This window comes from Typha angustifolia, chromosome 7 (genome assembly GCF_048772165.1).
Source record: "Typha angustifolia cultivar Huaian chromosome 7, ASM4877216v1, whole genome shotgun sequence".
Taxonomy (NCBI): Eukaryota; Viridiplantae; Streptophyta; class Magnoliopsida; order Poales; family Typhaceae; genus Typha; species Typha angustifolia.
The window spans coordinates 12760742-12778197 of NC_133245.1; the positions used below are offsets into that span (position 1 = coordinate 12760742).

At 38.2% G+C, this 17456-nt stretch overlaps 1 protein-coding gene and 1 pseudogene across 12 annotated transcripts; both read right to left on the reverse strand.

Moving 5' to 3' along the window:
- Positions 1-2877: 2877 nt before the first annotated feature.
- Positions 2878-6508, reverse strand: LOC140763783 (uncharacterized; annotated as a pseudogene).
- A 1889-nt stretch (positions 6509-8397) lies between these two features.
- LOC140763547 (uncharacterized) lies at positions 8398-13915 on the reverse strand. 12 transcript variants are annotated; one of them, XM_073101790.1, is made up of 6 exons: positions 13668-13915; positions 12467-12544; positions 11882-11958; positions 9946-11796; positions 9355-9535; positions 8398-9273 (listed from the first exon to the last, which is right to left on the reverse strand). In XM_073101790.1, the coding sequence occupies exons 2-6, from the start codon at positions 12537-12539 to the stop codon at positions 8594-8596; spliced, it is 2862 nt and encodes a 953-aa protein (XP_072957891.1). In that variant the 5' UTR covers positions 12540-12544; positions 13668-13915; the 3' UTR covers positions 8398-8593. The 12 variants fall into 12 exon arrangements, with proteins under 12 accessions (XP_072957891.1, XP_072957888.1, XP_072957881.1 ...); XM_073101787.1 differs by having other exon boundaries at positions 11882-11988; XM_073101780.1 differs by having other exon boundaries at positions 11882-11988; positions 12467-12613; positions 13668-13907.
- Positions 13916-17456: the final 3541 nt, after the last annotated feature.

Below are 17456 nucleotides of genomic sequence, written 5' to 3' on the forward strand. Positions count from 1 at the left end.
CACTTCATCGGAGCAAATAAACATGAGTTGCCTACCGGCGATAATGTTTAATAGTTACGGCAAAAAGATTATCCGAGCCCTGTTGGGATCAAATCGGTGGAGCACATTTTCTTCCACTATCCCTATACTCTATCGATGATTAACAACATCAATTCAAAGATTAGGTTCACGCAGGTAGTCAACTTGGGTTGCGACTTTTGGTCTAGCTTAAAGGATCATCCTCGTTGTAAATATAAAAACCACCGCTATCTAATAACTTAAGTTTTTAAAATACTTGATAAATTAATGTGGTATTAAAGCCAGAGATCAGGGATTCAAATTCTATAATGCACATCTTTACTTTTAAAAAAAAAATTCTATCCATTTAAATTAAATCACTTCTTCAGCTGAGGAGGAATGTTAGAAGATAAAAGTTAACATTGACACTTTTTTAGTCTTTTTCCTCCGGCAAAATATTTCTAGTGGTCAAACTTCAAACTGTTAATGGACCAGCCTACCCCATTAACAATATAATTATGCGACAGTCAAATCTCTCTAATCAAAATAAGATCATCACTTGATGCAATCCTAAACAACTGCAAACCGGAGGATCTTCATAATAAAGAAAGAAATCACAAGAGTTATTCTAATAAATTTATAAGCTAAAAAACTCTATCCGATGAAAGATAAACCAAGTGGAGTAAAAAAAATTTTAAAAGTAGACACGGATAAAGAGTGGAGCCAGGCTCAAATTTTAAGGGTGGGGGAGTAAACCAGCCATATTAGCTCAAATCAACCTAAACCTGTTCTCAACCTTGGCTTGAACTCAAGCCTACTTGATTACTTTGGCGACCCTGATTATAAAGCAGTCAGTAGCAATTAATAATTTAACTCCACAAACCAACAAAGCTTTTATTCCAAGGAACGTCGACAATCTCTAAAGATTACCTTTTTCTTTCTTATACTCGACTTTGTCAGCTTACTACTTCAACCTTGTTAGGCTCGTTAAGTATGCTTATTAAGAATGCAGTTGTTCCTGTCAGATTATGAAAATAAAAAGAGAGTAAGCCAACAAAGCACAGAGAAACTTAAACACTTGATGCCCTCTCTCTTTAATAGATGCATTGGACTACTCTTAATCTATCTATCCAAGAAAGTAACCACATGCTCCTCTAATTATTTTAAAGGGAACCACATCTAAGAATATGCCCAGCCTGCAGTTTTAATCTTCTAAACCATTGATCAGATCAAAGTATAACATGGCTACTTATGCTCCTTGATTGAGAAGGTATGATTAATCCCACCTGTTCACTGTACACACCATAATTAATAGGTTGTTGTGATGATTTCTGTAGTTCAAGCATTTCATAAGTATATGGATTTGAGTCCGATTCTATCCACAGATTTAGAATATTTTTGTTTGACAGGTATAGCAGTGCCTCCCTCGTTCCCATAGCTTCTGCATAGAGGGTCGAGCTAAAATAACCACATCGGACACTTACAAGAACAGACACACAATTAGCCTGTCGGAGAACGAAGCCAGCTCTCCCCAACTCAGTGGAGCCCTGAAAGGTGTCGTCCGTCTTAACCTTTAGCCACCCAGGGGGTGGAGGTTCCCACCGGATCAAAGCAAGAGGAAGAGTTGGTTTCGATACTCTGACAGAGTAGTTCTCAAAGTATTCCGAATTTAAATTTAGAGCTCGGGTCCAAACCTTTTCTAGATTTTTTTCTTTGATTGTTATAGCAGACATTGTTTCTGAACTTCCAGATTTGCCAAAAGATAATAGCAATTAGAGATCACAGCCAGCCCTTACCCTCTTCAGACAGTCCAGTGCCCTCCTCGAGCCAGAGCCCATCCTCCCACGAGTCAAAAAAGGCCACCCTAGAGGATGAAATTTTCTTTAAAATATTTCCAGGGAATGTCCATCAGGTAAACTCAAATCGAGGCTAATGTGAGCTCTTCCTAGGAGGCCCTAAAGTCCAACTTCCCGAAATGAGAGCTAGAGCTTTACCGCAAATCATCTAGGGCTCACCCTCTAGGACAGAGTATACTATCCGGGTTAGTGAATCTGAAGGCATAGAATCGCACGACCTTGTTTATAACCGTCCTACCTCCCTAATCTTTGAAAGCTTTGACACTATCTACTTAACAGACTCCAAGTCAGAAGGGGCACCCGATGAACTTACCAAACTAAGCATACTGCCATTCTACTCTGCTCTTTTCTACAAGTTCAAGGTCAAAGATAATCCAATCAGATGTGCTTTGCTTGATGCAAAGCAACTGGTCTTAGAGATGTAACCAAAGCGAGAGAAGATCCCCAAAACCCCTCCAGTGACATGGGCCCAAGTGGGTATTTCAGAGACAAGAGAGGATGCAATACATTGGAAGGAAGGAGAGAAACGGCCAACTCCGAGTAGAGGGAGGGTACAAGAGGGACCGTCTCCGCCATCCTAGTAGAAGGCACAAAGAAGGGAAGGGGCAGAGTAGGGTAGGGAGAGGGTCAAATGGGGAGGGGTATTCGAGGAGGGCCTCCTCCTCTGTCGTAGAAAGGAAAGGCACTAAGGAGTAAGAAGTCTGTTAGAGCCCAAGAGATGAACTCTCCCTCCTCTGATGCATTTGCATTTAAGTTAGAACACACACGTGTTCCAAAATAGGACGCACCTTCGCTTAAAGCTTCGACATATGCCATTGAACCATCAAAGCCATTGGGCCCGTTTGGCATAACAGAACCATCCCTTTTTTTCCATTTTTTTTTTCATACTACAATAATTCAATCGATGATGAACTCAGCTTAAACATCACATATGAAATACCTAGTCATTATTAAGTTAATATCATCTGTTTTATAGTTCCATCTTTCTAGATTATACTATCGGTTTTTTTACTAGAGTGGAAAGTGGAATAAGTGATCTAAGTGTATTGAAAATATCACATAATAATACATATATGAACATACAGAAATGCTTTAGGATTGAAAAAATGATACACAAAATAGAAGATTACACACTAGTTGATTAATATATGAGAAATAATCTCCAAAAGCATGAAGATATTTCGTACAACATCATATTAAATAATTACTTCAATCATGTCGAGAACCTAGGAAGGTAATACACTTTTGACCTTGAAAGCAATCAGGGTACATGTGGTATCTTGAGTTTAGACAACTCTTGAGATATATGTTGCATTGTTGGACGGCCTAGTGGATTGACATCCAAGCATGGCTGTATAATCTTGATCACCGCTAATATTTCAGTTGAAATTTCAATTGTTGGAACCGGTAGTCGAGGGTCCAAAATCTTCTCCAGTAGAGCATTGTCCGTGATACGAGTAGATGATAAAGTAGTAATATAATCTCCCGGATGCATTCCCACAAGTACTTCAAATGATACTACTCCAAAACTATATACATCACACAACTTGGTTACTCTCATTGTATAAGCAAGCTCTGCAATTTATGAGATCGAAAATAAATTTGGTCAGAATTTAATTTTCTTTCAGGTAATGAAATGCACATTGCAAATGATTAGTTTTTATGCTTAATTCACATATGCATTTCAAATTGAACTAATAACGGTGCATCATTTAGAGAATTGAAGCAATGATGTAATACAAGCAATTCTAAGCATTCGAACTTTTAAGATTAATAGAACATGATTCAATTTACCTGGTGCAACATATCCGTGAGTTCCTGCTAGCATTGTCCAATTAGATGAGTCAGGCTTCAATAGTCTAGCTATTCCAAAATCTGAGACACAAGCCCTAAATTCTAAATCAAGTAGAATATTGCTGCTAGTGATATCCCGATGAACTATCGATGGAGAACAATCGTGATGCATGTAAGATAAAGCGTAAGCTATCTCTTTGATTACATTCAGTCTCTTGATCCAGTCCAACTCAACGGCATGTTCTTCAGTATTGAGAATACTAAGCAAGCTTCCTTTCTCCATGTATTCATAGACAAGAAACCTGTGCTGAGAAGTGGAGCAATAGCCATAAAGCTTCACTATATTTCGATGGCGAGTTCTTGCCAATGCTTCTATTTCATGTCGAAAAAGTTGCTCATCTATATTGGATCCTTCATCTTCGAGTGCCTGAATTTTCTTCACAGCAAATGTCTTTCCTCTTGGTAGTGTGACTTTGTAGACACTCCCATATCCTCCTGTGCCAATGCAATACCTGTCGCTAAAATTCTCTGTTGCTTCAATAATTCTCTTGTATGCATCTCGTCTGTCGTAGTTCCATAAGAAGAATGCATCATTGTGAGAAACATTTGTTGCCTTTCGTTTGCTTCTGATCCTCTTCCACAAGATTATAGGAACCCCAATAGAAATAAGTAAGGCAACCAAAATTGGAAGAACAATTGATAGAATTATTTTACTTTTGCCATATTTATCACCTCCATTTGAAGGACTTGGGCTGCATGAAGGCAAACCTTTTATCTCTCCGCATAGACCTCTGTTATGGATAAACCACTCCACTGAAGCATTCTTGAAAAAATGGCTATCTGGAAGAGACCCCTCCAGCTCATTATACGATAAGTCTATGGCTAATAAACTCTTCATATCTTGAAAAGAGGACGGGATAGAACCTGTCAATTCATTATGTGAGAGATTCAAGACTTGTAGCATAACTAATGCACTTAGCTGAGATGGAATGTTTCCAACAAATGAGTTGTGACTTAGATCTAGTAATTCTTGTAGGAAAACAAGATTTCCGAGTTGAAAAGGGATGCTGCCATTCAAAAGGTTATTGCTTAAATTTAGAGAGAGAAGATTAGGATAACCCCCAAATTGTCCTTCTATTGCTCCACTCAGTCTGTTAGCTGATAGATCCAGAATTTGTAGATAAGGTAAAGCTCCAAGTTCTTTGGGTATCTCTCCATAGAAAAAGTTGTTACTCAGACTCAAATTAGTCAATCGAGTCAACTTGCCCAATTCCCTCGGTATCTCTCCTTCTAGGTTATTTGATGACAAATCGAGTAACTCGAGTTGGGATAAGTTGCCAAAGCTGGGGGGTATCAGTCCAGTTATATTGTTGTTAGAGATGCTTAAGAGTGTCAAATTGTAGCATCCACTCCAATTTGTTGAGAGCTGGCCGAAGAGTCTATTGGAACTCAAATCCATATATATCATATTGGGATATATTCCCAAGTCAGATATATCTCCCGTTAGTCGATTTCTTTCAAGTGTAACTCGCAATAAACTTGTGCAATTTATCAAGCTTTCTGGTATGGGTCCTTCAAAGTTGTTGTCTGAAGCAGAAAAGCGCTGAAGCATACCTCCTTTGCACACATTCAGTGGTAAGACACCATAAAAATTATTTCCAGCTAATTGGAAAACTTTTAAGTTTGTGATACTATTCATTTCTTTTGGTAAAGGACCACTAAATTGATTGTCGAATAGTCGCAGATCTTGAAGGCCTGTCAAATTGCCAAATAATGGAGGGATGGGACCTGTTAAAAGGTTCATAGAGAAGCCTAACTCCTTCAATTTCACCGGATTCCCTATTTCATGGGGAATGAAACCAGAGAGCTTATTATCCTAAAAGTATAAGGTAGTGAGCTTGGTCAAGTTCCCAAGGATCGAAGGTACTGGACCTACTAGATTGTTGCTGGAGATACTTAATGTAACCAAATTTGTTAGTTTTCCTATTTCCTGTGGAAATGAAGAGAGTTGATTACTTGAAAGGTATAACATAGTAAGCTTTGTCAGGTTTCCTATAGTCGAAGGTATTGGACCTACTATACTATTGTTGGATAAAGATAAGAAATTTAGGTTGGAGAGATATCCTATTTCATGTGGTATGCGGCCACTCAAGAAATTAGAAGTCAAGGACAAGCTTAATAGACTCTGCAGGGCTCCTAGTTCCTTTGGGATAGGACTTGAAAGATTATTTTGATATAGGTCTAATGATCTAAGTTTTGTCAAGTTACCAAGAGACGAGGGTATAGAGCCACTTATCTGGTTATCATAGAGAGACAAGGTGTTGAGCACTGGAAGAGAGCCAAGCTCTGCAGGAATAATTCCGCTGAGTTGGTTGGCAGAGAGATCAAGAGATGTGAGCTTAAATAGAGCAACGATGGCAGTTGGAATGGATCCATGTAGGTGGTTGAAGGATAAGTTGAGACTTGTTAACATAACCAACGCCGAGAAATCGAAGACATCGAGCGTCCCTACAAGGCCCATCTCCTGTAGAGATAATGCAGTGATCACCCTCCGCCTTCCATGATGCATGACACTACGGCATGTGATGCCAATCCAGTTGCATGAACTAGTCGTAAGATTCCACGAGTCAATGGTTGTAAGGCTTTGGAGGCTGTCTCTCCATTGGAGGAGGGCTCTCCCTTGTGAGTCCTGTGATGCTAATTTTGCAGCACCTGAGGTATTTGGGAGTAGCAATAGAACCAGCGAGAGGAGCTTTAGTATAGACAACATGGAATCCATAGCTAAATCTAACTGAAGCCCAAGACTGAGCTTATTATGTTGTCCTAAATGCTGGAGAGTTGAGAGTTAACGGGGTTTATGTAGAACTTTTCTTACCATACAGCCATAGACTCATGGAAAAGTCAATTCGGACATGCACTTATCCGACCCCAATCGAACATTTATATTTCCACAAGCAAAAGTCTATCATCTCTCCACTTGAGACCTTGCACTTCATGTACACACTTCTCCGTCAGATAATAAATTCAGAGAAGATAACAGATTAAATATTGATAGTAATGCTCTGGAAACTGGATTTTTCAAAGCCCATGAGTTGATTTCAAAGGATTATACCCTTCATTTTGTATTTAGTAAAAAATGAATATGCACTTATAACGACACCAGTCGAACATTTATATCTCTGCAAGACTTGGGATATAGAGAAGACTCAAAGTCATCAACTAGAGACTTGAGACCTTGCACTTCACCACATACTTCTCTGTTGGACAATAAATTCAGAGAAGATAACAGTTTCTATATTGATAGTAAAGCTCTGGATTTTTCAAGCCCATGAGTTAATATCAAAGGAACATACCTTTCATTGACTATGATACAAAGAAGAAAAAAAGAACGAAGAGATTCCAAATAATTCAAGTGTCACATTGTTAATAGGCCAGTGTAGCCCATTAACAGTATAACGATACAACAGTCAGTCTCTCTAAATCCTTAGCCCTTGAATTCAATTTGTCAAAAGGATAAGAAAAGTATGAAAGGTTCTCCCTCCAGTAAAACCTGAAAGGGGGGAAAAAAAACATAATCCCGGGTTTCAGGAACCTTCTTCTAGGAACTGATCATTGATACACAGACAAATTCCTCTAGCATTTCTTCTTCTTCTTTTCCTTTTAACAGTGTAATGAGTAATAACCATAACCTTCAGATGCAAAATCTGTGGTTAACGAGAGGTTACATTTAACGAAAAAAGAAAAGTTACCAATTCAATAACCTCTTCAGTTCCCTTAGTGCGATGTTTTGATAGTGAAGTGAAGTGAAGTGCAGAATTCTATGGATTTTGCCATTATAACTCTAATGGCTATGTAAGAGAGGACTTGTGTGTAGAACATTGAGAGTCAGTCTTTCTACTCCAGACCTTGCATTTCACTTCTTGGGAGAAAATAAACAAGAGATGCCTATCAGCGATGATGTTTAATAGTTATGCCAAAATGTTTCTCGGACCCCTATCGGGATCAAATCGGTGGAGCACATTTTCTTCCATTGTCCCTGTACTCTATCGATGGTTAACAGCGTGATGAGTTCTTGATATCAAAGATAGGCTACGCAACGATTCCTTCAAGATCTGGATGTATTACAGAAATCAATCCACGTAACTGTGAAAAAATATTCTTCAAATATTCTTCTATACTCAGAAAATTACAAAAATAAGTGGATTAGATTCGTAATTTCCTGATCGACAACTTTCGTATTTACGCTCTTCGCAGATTCGAACTACACTAGGACGAAAATATGGAATAACATGGATGATGGTGGTGGTGACGGGTGGAGTGGATGTAAGGGTTATGAATGGGTATGGAGATGAAGGTGGATCGTGGATATGATTAAGGGATATAAACGAAGAAAACGAAATGATCGAGATCCCAAAAAAGAGGGGTGGCTCGACAGATTATGAAAATAAAAGGAGAGTAAGCCAACAAAGCACTCAGAAACTTAAACACTTGATGCCCTCTCTCTTTAATAGATGCATTGGACTACTCTTAATCTATCTATCCAAGAAAGTAACCACATGCTCCTCTAATTATTTTAAAGGGAACCACATCTAAGAATATGCCCAGCCTGCAGTTTTAATCTTCTAAACCATTGATCAGATCAAAGTATAACATGGCTACTTATGTTCCTTGATTGAGAAGGTATGATTAATCCCACCTGTTTACTGTGCACACCATAATTAATAGGTTGTTGTGATGATTTCTGTAGCTCAAACATTTCATAAGTATAAATATATAGTAACAAAGTCAGTAGATTTTACAAGCAGAGGGAGATGAAATTGGGGAAAGAAATTTATCACATAGCAGTTGTAAATAGTCCTTAAAAATGATAGATACTACACGTAGATCACCACTTAGGATAAATGTAAATATAACAAAGAAAAGCACAAGATGGCAAAAATAGCTCATCAGAAATATCCAACAGCAAAATCTGCTAAAGCTTCTCCGACCAACTCATCGAGTACTACCTTGCCAATCTCTCTGGTGGTCTCATCTACTTCTGACCTCATTGATTCAGCCCATCCTCTTCCTTCTACCTCCTTCGTGATGACTCTTTCCACGACTATACCAGCATTATCGTTCTCACCTTGTACCAACTTCCCCTCACCGGAGAACCAGTTCCTCAGAAAACCCCACACTTCAGTTTCTACCACAGCACCATATGGAGCATCACCTGGGAGAACATGGCGTGCATTTGTCCATGGGTACGTGCTCTTTAAAGTGGTATGCGCAACTTCCAGTAGGGCTGCATTGACACAGTCGAACAGGAGCCTCTGATTAGACCTTCTCTCCCGGCACCTAGCAGCTTCCTCTTTACGATCCAAGAACTTATCAAGCAAAACTGGATTCAAAGGGCACTCAAGTGAATGCCACCCTGCAAACACAGTACTAGACTTCTCATAGTACAATCCAGAGGAGGATAGCAACTTCTGGACAAAGTTAGTGCGCGATTGCTCATCGTCATCATCTGTTCTGGACAATGCTCTTGACAATTTTGGGGGATCAGCGGATGGTGTTTCCAAGTGTGCATCCTCCCATGATAAGGAACGGGCGACTGACTCAATTGGTGAAGATCGAGACAGTGGTTCTGTGAAGAAGATGACAGTAGTTAGCATGACAGGGAAAAGAACAGAAAAAACAAGAGAAAATTGGAGCAGGTAAGACTTACGTTGATTGCTAAGTTTGGCAGATGACTGAGGCTCACTATCATTGACATCTTCAAATGGAGCATCAAGAACAGAGGTGGGACTGGGCTGATCGCGGTTGATACAGGGAGTTTCAGACCTGAATTTGTCATGATCCTCACACAAATAATCAGATGGTGCAGGTTTCCTGAGAGAAAGATTAGCCTGCCAAAAATTTCTTCAAAAATTAGCATCTTGGAGGGGAAAAGTTGGTCATATAAATAGGGAAGAACATTCTATAGACATCTATAATGAACCTTAGGTACTTGTACAGTAGAAATTATCAATTGTCAAGAACAAAGTGTAAGAGAGATCTAATGACATAACTTGTCTTCTTTCTACTTGATGAATATTAAACAACAAAAATCAAGTTAAAACAAATCAAACAAACCTAAGGACCACAAACTTACTGAAGAGAGCTAATAAGGGATAAATTAAGAAAAATGAAGCCTCATATCCATTGTATTATAAGATCCGCCAGAAACTCCACCAGTCACTAACTCATCAAAGACATGGACAAACAACTGTTTCATGTAGAGAGAACAAACATGAAAAAGAAAAAGGATATAACATACCTTAGGAGAGAAAGCTCCCTGCTTTGATCCATTCTCAATTTCTGCCTCTAAATTTACTTCTGAACTATCATCAGCGAAACTATTAGGATCAGACTTTGACAAGTCAGTGTTACCACGTGCCTCAGCACTGGAAGACTGGAGTTTATCATCAGAACCGACTGAGGAAAGATTAGGTTTCTCTTTAACCAGCTTCTTATTTCTAGAGAAGAAAAAATTTGAAACCTTTCCCTTGAAAAATGATTTCCCTTTGTTAGACTTTGCAACATCCCTGGATACAGTAGATTTGCTATTCTGAGAATTGGAAGCTTGGAGATTCAAACCAATGTTATCATAAGCTGATGAGGAGACTGGGACAGATTTTGATCTTGATAAATTCTTGGGAGAGCTTTCCCCATCTTCATCCCTTTTCTTACCAATAGATACACAAGAGGTTTCTTCCCTTAATTCATCATCTGCATCACATGACCTGCTGCTTGAAACATTAGGCCTTTTATCACCACCCTCTTCTTTCTTTACATCGTGAACTGCAAGCATTTCACCCAAAGTGCTTGAGCTCCTTGGGATTTCCACTTGTTCTTGATTGATCTCATTAGATGCCACAAGAGCCCATCTCTCTGAAAGCCGTTTCTTTGCTTCCCTAATAACTGATGACTCCGGAGAGTAGGAGGCCCTGCTGAAAGATGATGCTGAACAAGGACTGCGGTATCTGTTGACAAAATCCCAAGAATGACGTGAAGTCGGAGTTACTATCTCCGAGTCACTAAAGCCGCCACCCTCTTCTTCCATATATTCGTTTTCCGATCTATTAAATGAGCTCTCATCTCCGCCATATCCATTTGAGTACACAGAAGATAGCAAAGATTCATCTCGCCGATGGCAACTCTCTGATATATGCTGAGTGATCAGCTTGGTTACCTCTTTTGATTCAATGGTGACTTCAGTGTCTTCAAGACCACCGAAGAAGTCCTTCTGGCCAATTATATCTGGTGAAGTGACTGGCGGAGTTAACTTGGTCATGATGTCATGGGGCTTTCGAGGGCTAGGCTTTAAGACAACTATCCTGGTTGGCTGAGAAAAGCTTTCTGCCTTTGAACGACTGATACTAGATCTTGAACGAGGCTTGCTCATCTCCCATCCACTTTCACCAATTGTAGGATGTTGTTGCCTTTTAATATGTTTTTTACCTTCTGTCGCAACTGATTTTGATGGCTTCAACACAGTTATGCGCTTTGTCTGACATGGTGGGGGAATTGTTTGAATTTCATTTATTTGTGCTGAGAAGAGGGAATTAGGCTCTTCAAGAAATTTTATGAATAGATCTCTGTTTGAACTCAGAACCTCAAGAGCATCTTGGAACTCCTTCGACTGAAGAAGCTTCTCATCTGTAGCAAGGCGCTTTGCTTCCATAAATTTTTGACGGACAAGGTCCATTCTTTTCTCATTCTGGTTTCCATAACATCTTCCATTTTGTATAGGTCGACCCTGAAAATGATTGCCTCTTGATGGTTGTTGCCAAACTTCATATACATCCTTGTATTCAACCCTCTCATTGGAAGATGGGTGAATCTTACATGGCATTGCCTTGGTGAAGAAATCTTCTTGCCGCCTGTTGCCTCGGATAGCTCCTGCCAATGTGTTATGTGAATGACCCTCTTGCAAATTTGTTTTACTAACAGAAAAAACAGGTGGTTGAGCAGGTAGCTCATCATCAAGACCCATCAATCTAGCAACTACATTACGTGGCTTCTGTTTCTGTTCTATATCTTTTGACATCTCCTGTGCTATTAGCATCTTCATTGGTGTTCCGCCTGATTTCTTTCTTGAAGAATTCCTCCTCATATCACTACCTACCTGCAATACGATCCATATCAGGATGTAAGAGAACCTTCAAGACAGGTAAAATATCATTGCAATTATATTTCTCAGTGGTGCTTACTAGTTTGTCATCTACATGAACTCCATCTTGATCAACAGGTCTCCTTACATCTGACCTGCTTCTTCGAATTGGAGAACCTACGACATAGTCCATTCCATCAAAATACGCTGAGAAACAAATGGGAATATAAGGTGTACAATCATGAAGCAACATATTTCAATTCCATGAATCAAGCATAAGCTATCTTTGATTTGATATTTCTACAAGGGAATGGAATAACTGTGAAGGAGCTTAAATGTTAAAGTAGAGAAGAAAAGGAAACTTCTACGAATCAAGCTGTGGGAACAAAACTATGTAAAATGTAAAGAACTGATATCTACACAATCTGAAGCAGAAAGTTCTCCAGAAAGAATCGTTAAAAAGAAAAAGCCAAACTCACAAGGTGACCAGACATCCATCAAGCAGTATAATCAATATGAGAAAGTTGGGAAAGCAGAAGAATACAAGATCAATGAAAAGAACAAAATGGACCATCACACATAAAGAGAAAAAGTACATGAATATTTCAAAGTATTCAACTATCCAAAGCAAATCTTTTAGGAAGCTAAGCAAATGCATCATTACAACAAGGGCTGTGAAAGATACCATCTCGATGAGCTCTATCCATAAGCAGCTTATTTCCGGCCATTCCAGCACTCAAGTCAAATAAGTTAATCATCGTCTCTGTACAACAAGGAAACGGCTTCTGTAAATCCTGGGACTTCCTGTACTGAAAACCACTCATCTAGGTGCCTAATAAATAGAATGATGACAAAAAAGAAGAGAACCACATCAGACTTTTTCCCACAACCACAACCAAAGAACTGTGTTTTAACAGATAAACTAATACCCACCAATTTCAATAAGGAGTACATCTTATAGCTGTATGAAATAAACTAATAAAGAGTTCCCTCTCAGGCTTCAAGATACAAGAGAGGCTTCAAGATACAAGAGCACATGCAAAGGAAATTAGGAAGTATCACTTATTTGCATCACAAAACTGGAGAGATCTTGTACTTATAAGTTAAGACCAAATATTCATTTTGTAGATTTCTTTTCCTAAACAGAGTACTTAAAGAACCTAATGTTGTTGCATTAACGTAATCCACCATTCAACAGACACATTAAGAAGATGGACCTGTGAACATATTAATAGCTAAGCTGGCAGAGAACAAAAGTGAATTACTAGTACAATTGGTGTAAAAAGGAGAGGAAAAAAAATAGCTTGGGAATCCAAAAGATTCTTTGGGTCGGGAAGACAAAAATGATAAAAGAGCAACCTAGATTTATAAGAATAGAACTAACGAAAGGGATTAAAAGCGACATAGCGAGTGTTAAAGAAAATTTTGAGACAAATACAAGAACCATGATCCAAGAGAATAACTATATCGTACCCTCTGAAGGAATCTACTATTCAAAAGGCTGCAATTTTCTCAGAAAGAGAGAGAAAAGCTCGCATTTTGATATCAAATCTGGCTCAGAATTGCACTGTAAGCAATAAATCATCCTAAACTTCAAAATCTCAACAAAAACAACAATTAGACGACGAAACCCTCCGATTCCTAGACAATGGAAACAGAAACGCACTACGAACAGGCAGGAGGCACAGAGAATTCACTAAAAAAACATCGATTTGCGAACATAAAGGCAATACCCAACTCCAAAAAGGAACCAAAGTGATCTACATTACGCACAGAGAAAGCGATCAAGCGAGCTCCACGAGTCGAGATCCAGACAAATGGGATTAGACCTTGAAGGTATAACGACTCATCGATCCACTCCACCATGTGGAAAGAAAAAGACCCACCCTTCAGTTTCCCCAAATGAGCTCCGAAACCGTTTCTTTCACCACCTCCGCCCCCGCCAGATATCGGAGCCCGCCATCTCCGGCTGTCTCCGTGGTCCCCAAAATCGGACTGGAATGCACAGAGAGACAGAGAGAGAGAGAGGGAGAGAAAGATGGAATCTTTGCTTCCGATAGCACTGACGTGCAGAGAAATTTTAGCAGTTGTTTTGTACCGACAGTGTGTAAGCGAGAATGGTGAATGAAATGGAAACGGAAAGGGATAAAATCACGCCCAGTTTGAAGAAAATTGTACGCTTTTGTAGTAAAGTTTACAAAATTATTTGCAAGGGAAATTTCCAAAAAGAACCCTACCTTTAAGCGAATTATTCTTTCATCACTTAGTAACTAACCTACAGCAAATCACTGCAGTCAGGAACTAAATCGTTATCATAATATTATCGTGCAAATTAAAATAATTTGACGGGAGATTTGGTAAAAAAGTTAAAAATTAGGAAAGAAAGATTGCGATAGTCACTTTCCAAACTATTTGATCGACGATTCAAGTTTAATAATTATACTTCGTTAACTTAATTTAGGATCACAATTAAACTTTATTTCAAAAAGAACAAAGAAAAACCCCCCAATGCATGATTGAAACCAAAACTTCTCTTCAATTGTGGGTTCTTAATTTTTTTCACGAATTTTCTTAAAATAGTGAAATATTACTCTCTTTTTAAGAGGTAGTAATTAGCCTTGTGAATCCATTTGTCTCTTTCCTGGACTATCTTAGTCAGGTACAGACATTCATGTTCCATTTGTCTCTCGGAAATTGATGTTTTAAATGGTGAAGGATTGGAAGGATATGGGAAGTGGAAGGTTAGTGATACTATAAACTGCACTAGAAGTTAGGGATAGAGAAATATTAATAGTATCAAATGGTGTGGAGGTTGATATGAGAGTTGATGATCCAAAACATAAAATGATATTATCCTTAAATCCCTTTAAATGTCCAGAACGAAGTTTTCCTCTCCCTAGAATTCGCACGTCGTGTTATGATTCATGTTAACATTTATAGTTCTTTTGTCATTACATTCATAATTGTATTAATTGAGAAATTTTTTGTTAGAAGTATTTGATTCTTTAGATTGAGAACAACTAAGATTATTAGAGTTTAAATGATAGGAGTTATTGTTTCCTAGTACCCTTAAGTGTTTTTTTTTTATATGTATCAAAATTAAAAGATTTTATAGGTTAGCTACTATACTTACAAAAAGCTTCATTAGAGTCGGAGTCTAAAATAAAGAGTAGCTTAAGCTTCTAAGTAGTTAAAATGGAAGCAATCTAAGAATTACTTCTCTTGGCGTCGGCCCTAGTTCTACTAGAGTTCCGTCGCTTCTTTCTCCTCTTTTTATAGAGAGTCTTCCTCACTGCAAATGCGTAATGCTCTTCTCTCTTAATCTAGTGCTACAGGAGAGGAGGGACTTTCCCTCCACCGTAGTTTTCTTCACAATTATCCTCCTCTCTCTTCATTTTTTCTTTTGTTCGACTCTCTTTCTTTCTCAAGGTAAGTTGTGTTCCCCGATAGATCTCGATTTCTAATCTCAAATCTCCCACTATTTACTTATCTCTCTATCTATCTCTTCCTCGTGACAATATCGTCTCCTTCTTCGTCCTAATTACTCTCTGGCTCTAATCTGCCCCCTCTTCCACGGCTTAGATTGTCACCTCAATTATATCTGACTTATCTGTCTGCCGTAAGTCAGATATCTTAGCTCTTCCTATCTTTTGATAATTCATGTGGTCGTATTTTTCGTATTTTATTTGTGTTGTGGGCATAATATTTTATTTCATTCATAATATTATCTAATATAGATCAAGTATGGAGTTTGCGTTAAAAATTCGTTAGCTCTAATACCTAAATGTTCTACTAAAAAGTTAATCATGAATCGTTCTACTGCTTAAAATTTTTCTTTCAACTTGAAGTTTTGTATGCATGCGTTTGTTCTCGGAAACAACGTAAAACTAAGTCACTGGCTATCATAAATTATCAACCAATTCATTGATTTAATATCTTGGTCATTCCAATATTACTTTATACGAAAGTGAAATTATCGAGACTTATCCATGCGTAACTCTCACAACGCATTCGATATTGACCCAGAAGTCAAAGGCAAGATCCAATAAATTGATATACGAACCTAAGCAAAGATGCATGGCTCTCTATGTTTTTTACCAAATTAAATCAAAATAACTTTTGACTTCTTCGACTTCTCTCCCAGTATCTAAACTTAATCACGTCATATATTTTAAAGGATCAAAACAAACAAGAGGAGGTTTCTACGTGAAAACAAACATAATTAAACTATAAAAAGAGAGAGAGAGAGAGAGAGAGAGAAGTGTAGTTTACTCCAAGGGCACCTTTGGGTGGTTTGCCATTTGTACCATTGGGAATTAGAATCTATAGTTGGGAGGGTTGGGGGTCCATCTGAAGAAGAAGAATCCAATGGAAGAGAAAGAAAGAAACCCACAAGGCCAGGAAAAGGGACCAGGAGGAACCTCCAAATGGGGAAGGGGGGGGTCAGAGAATCACACTGCTTGGGATTTGTCGGTAGGCATATCCAGCGAAGGGATTCAAACAAGAGCTCAAGTGTATATCCTGCAAGCTGTACAAAACAAACGTGTTCTCATTATTATTGGCCTCAAAAGAAAAGAAGAAAGAAAGAAAGAAAGAAATTATTGAATTGATGATTGCTTCCTCTGATTCAGAGATGAAACAGATGTGATGCAGGAGGATGAGGGCGGTAAATGAGTTTGAGAATAAGTTTTCGTATTCGTATTCGAGTTTTTATTTTCGATATGAATTTAGATTTGTCACGAATTCGATATGAAAATTTTTATAAATCAAACTATATAACGACAAGTCCGGTATGAAATTAAATCTTGCTATCCTTTTGTTATTCATATTTGGATTTGTATGATCTATCTGTTTTATACTGTTTAGGACTATCAAAATGTAAACCATTCACACTATTTAATTCAAATCCATATGTTATATTAATAATTAAACAGATTAAAAATGAAAAATGATTGATGTACAGCTTCAAATCCATGTTCTTTTCATAATTATGGAATTCTATTAGCTATAACCAATATTTGTAATGATTTGTGCTTTGGGAGAATGATTGATGTACAGCTTTGAAACCTTCTCAGGAATAAGGAATTGATTTACATTCTTTTTCTTTTATATATAAAATGAAAATTCATTAATCACCAAAAAAAAAAAAAAAAGGGTGCAAAGCTACTCAATCAGCTATCTAGTAATGGATCCCTAAGCAAGATCTATTCGAGACCAGCAGGGGCAAATATGATCCAAAAAGAAGCGGAATCCTAAATTTACCCTAACTTAGCCTACCAATTAGGGTTGTGGATATTCGCTCATTATTGTTTATATTTCCACGGGTCATAATAGTGCCGTTGATCTTGTTGATTAGGGTAGTAGAGTAAAATTCCACGATATCAGAGTCTAAATTATACTCGGGAGCTTTAGTAACCGTAAATAGCATCTCTCGAGCTTCAGTAAAGATTGCTAACCCTAAGTCAACGAGCAAACAAGATATTAGAAAAGGTGACGGAAAGGTTGTGTATATTCCCGCATTAATGCTTATATTTCCACTGAGGTCATAATAGTGCGGTTGATAATATTGATTACGGTAATAGAGTCGAATTCCGAAGCTTTAGTGACTGCAAATAACATCTCCAGGGCTTCAGTAGTAAGGAACAGATCTATCTTTCCCTGTGGGCCTGAGCAGA

What these genes read in the sequence shown, in the direction of transcription:
- LOC140763547 (XM_073101780.1), bottom strand. Translation starts at nt 12,605, where the DNA reads ATGAGTGGTTTTCAGTACAGGAAGTCCCAGGATTTACAGAAGCCGTTT. An exon ending in TTCATGTAGATGACAAACTA is followed by an intron (nt 11,797 to 11,881) that starts GTAAGCACCACT and finishes ATCGTATTGCAG; the next exon opens with GTAGGTAGTGATATGAGGAG. An exon ending in AGGGAGCTTTCTCTCCTAAG is followed by an intron (nt 9,536 to 9,945) that starts GTATGTTATATC and finishes AATTTTTGGCAG; the next exon opens with GCTAATCTTTCTCTCAGGAA.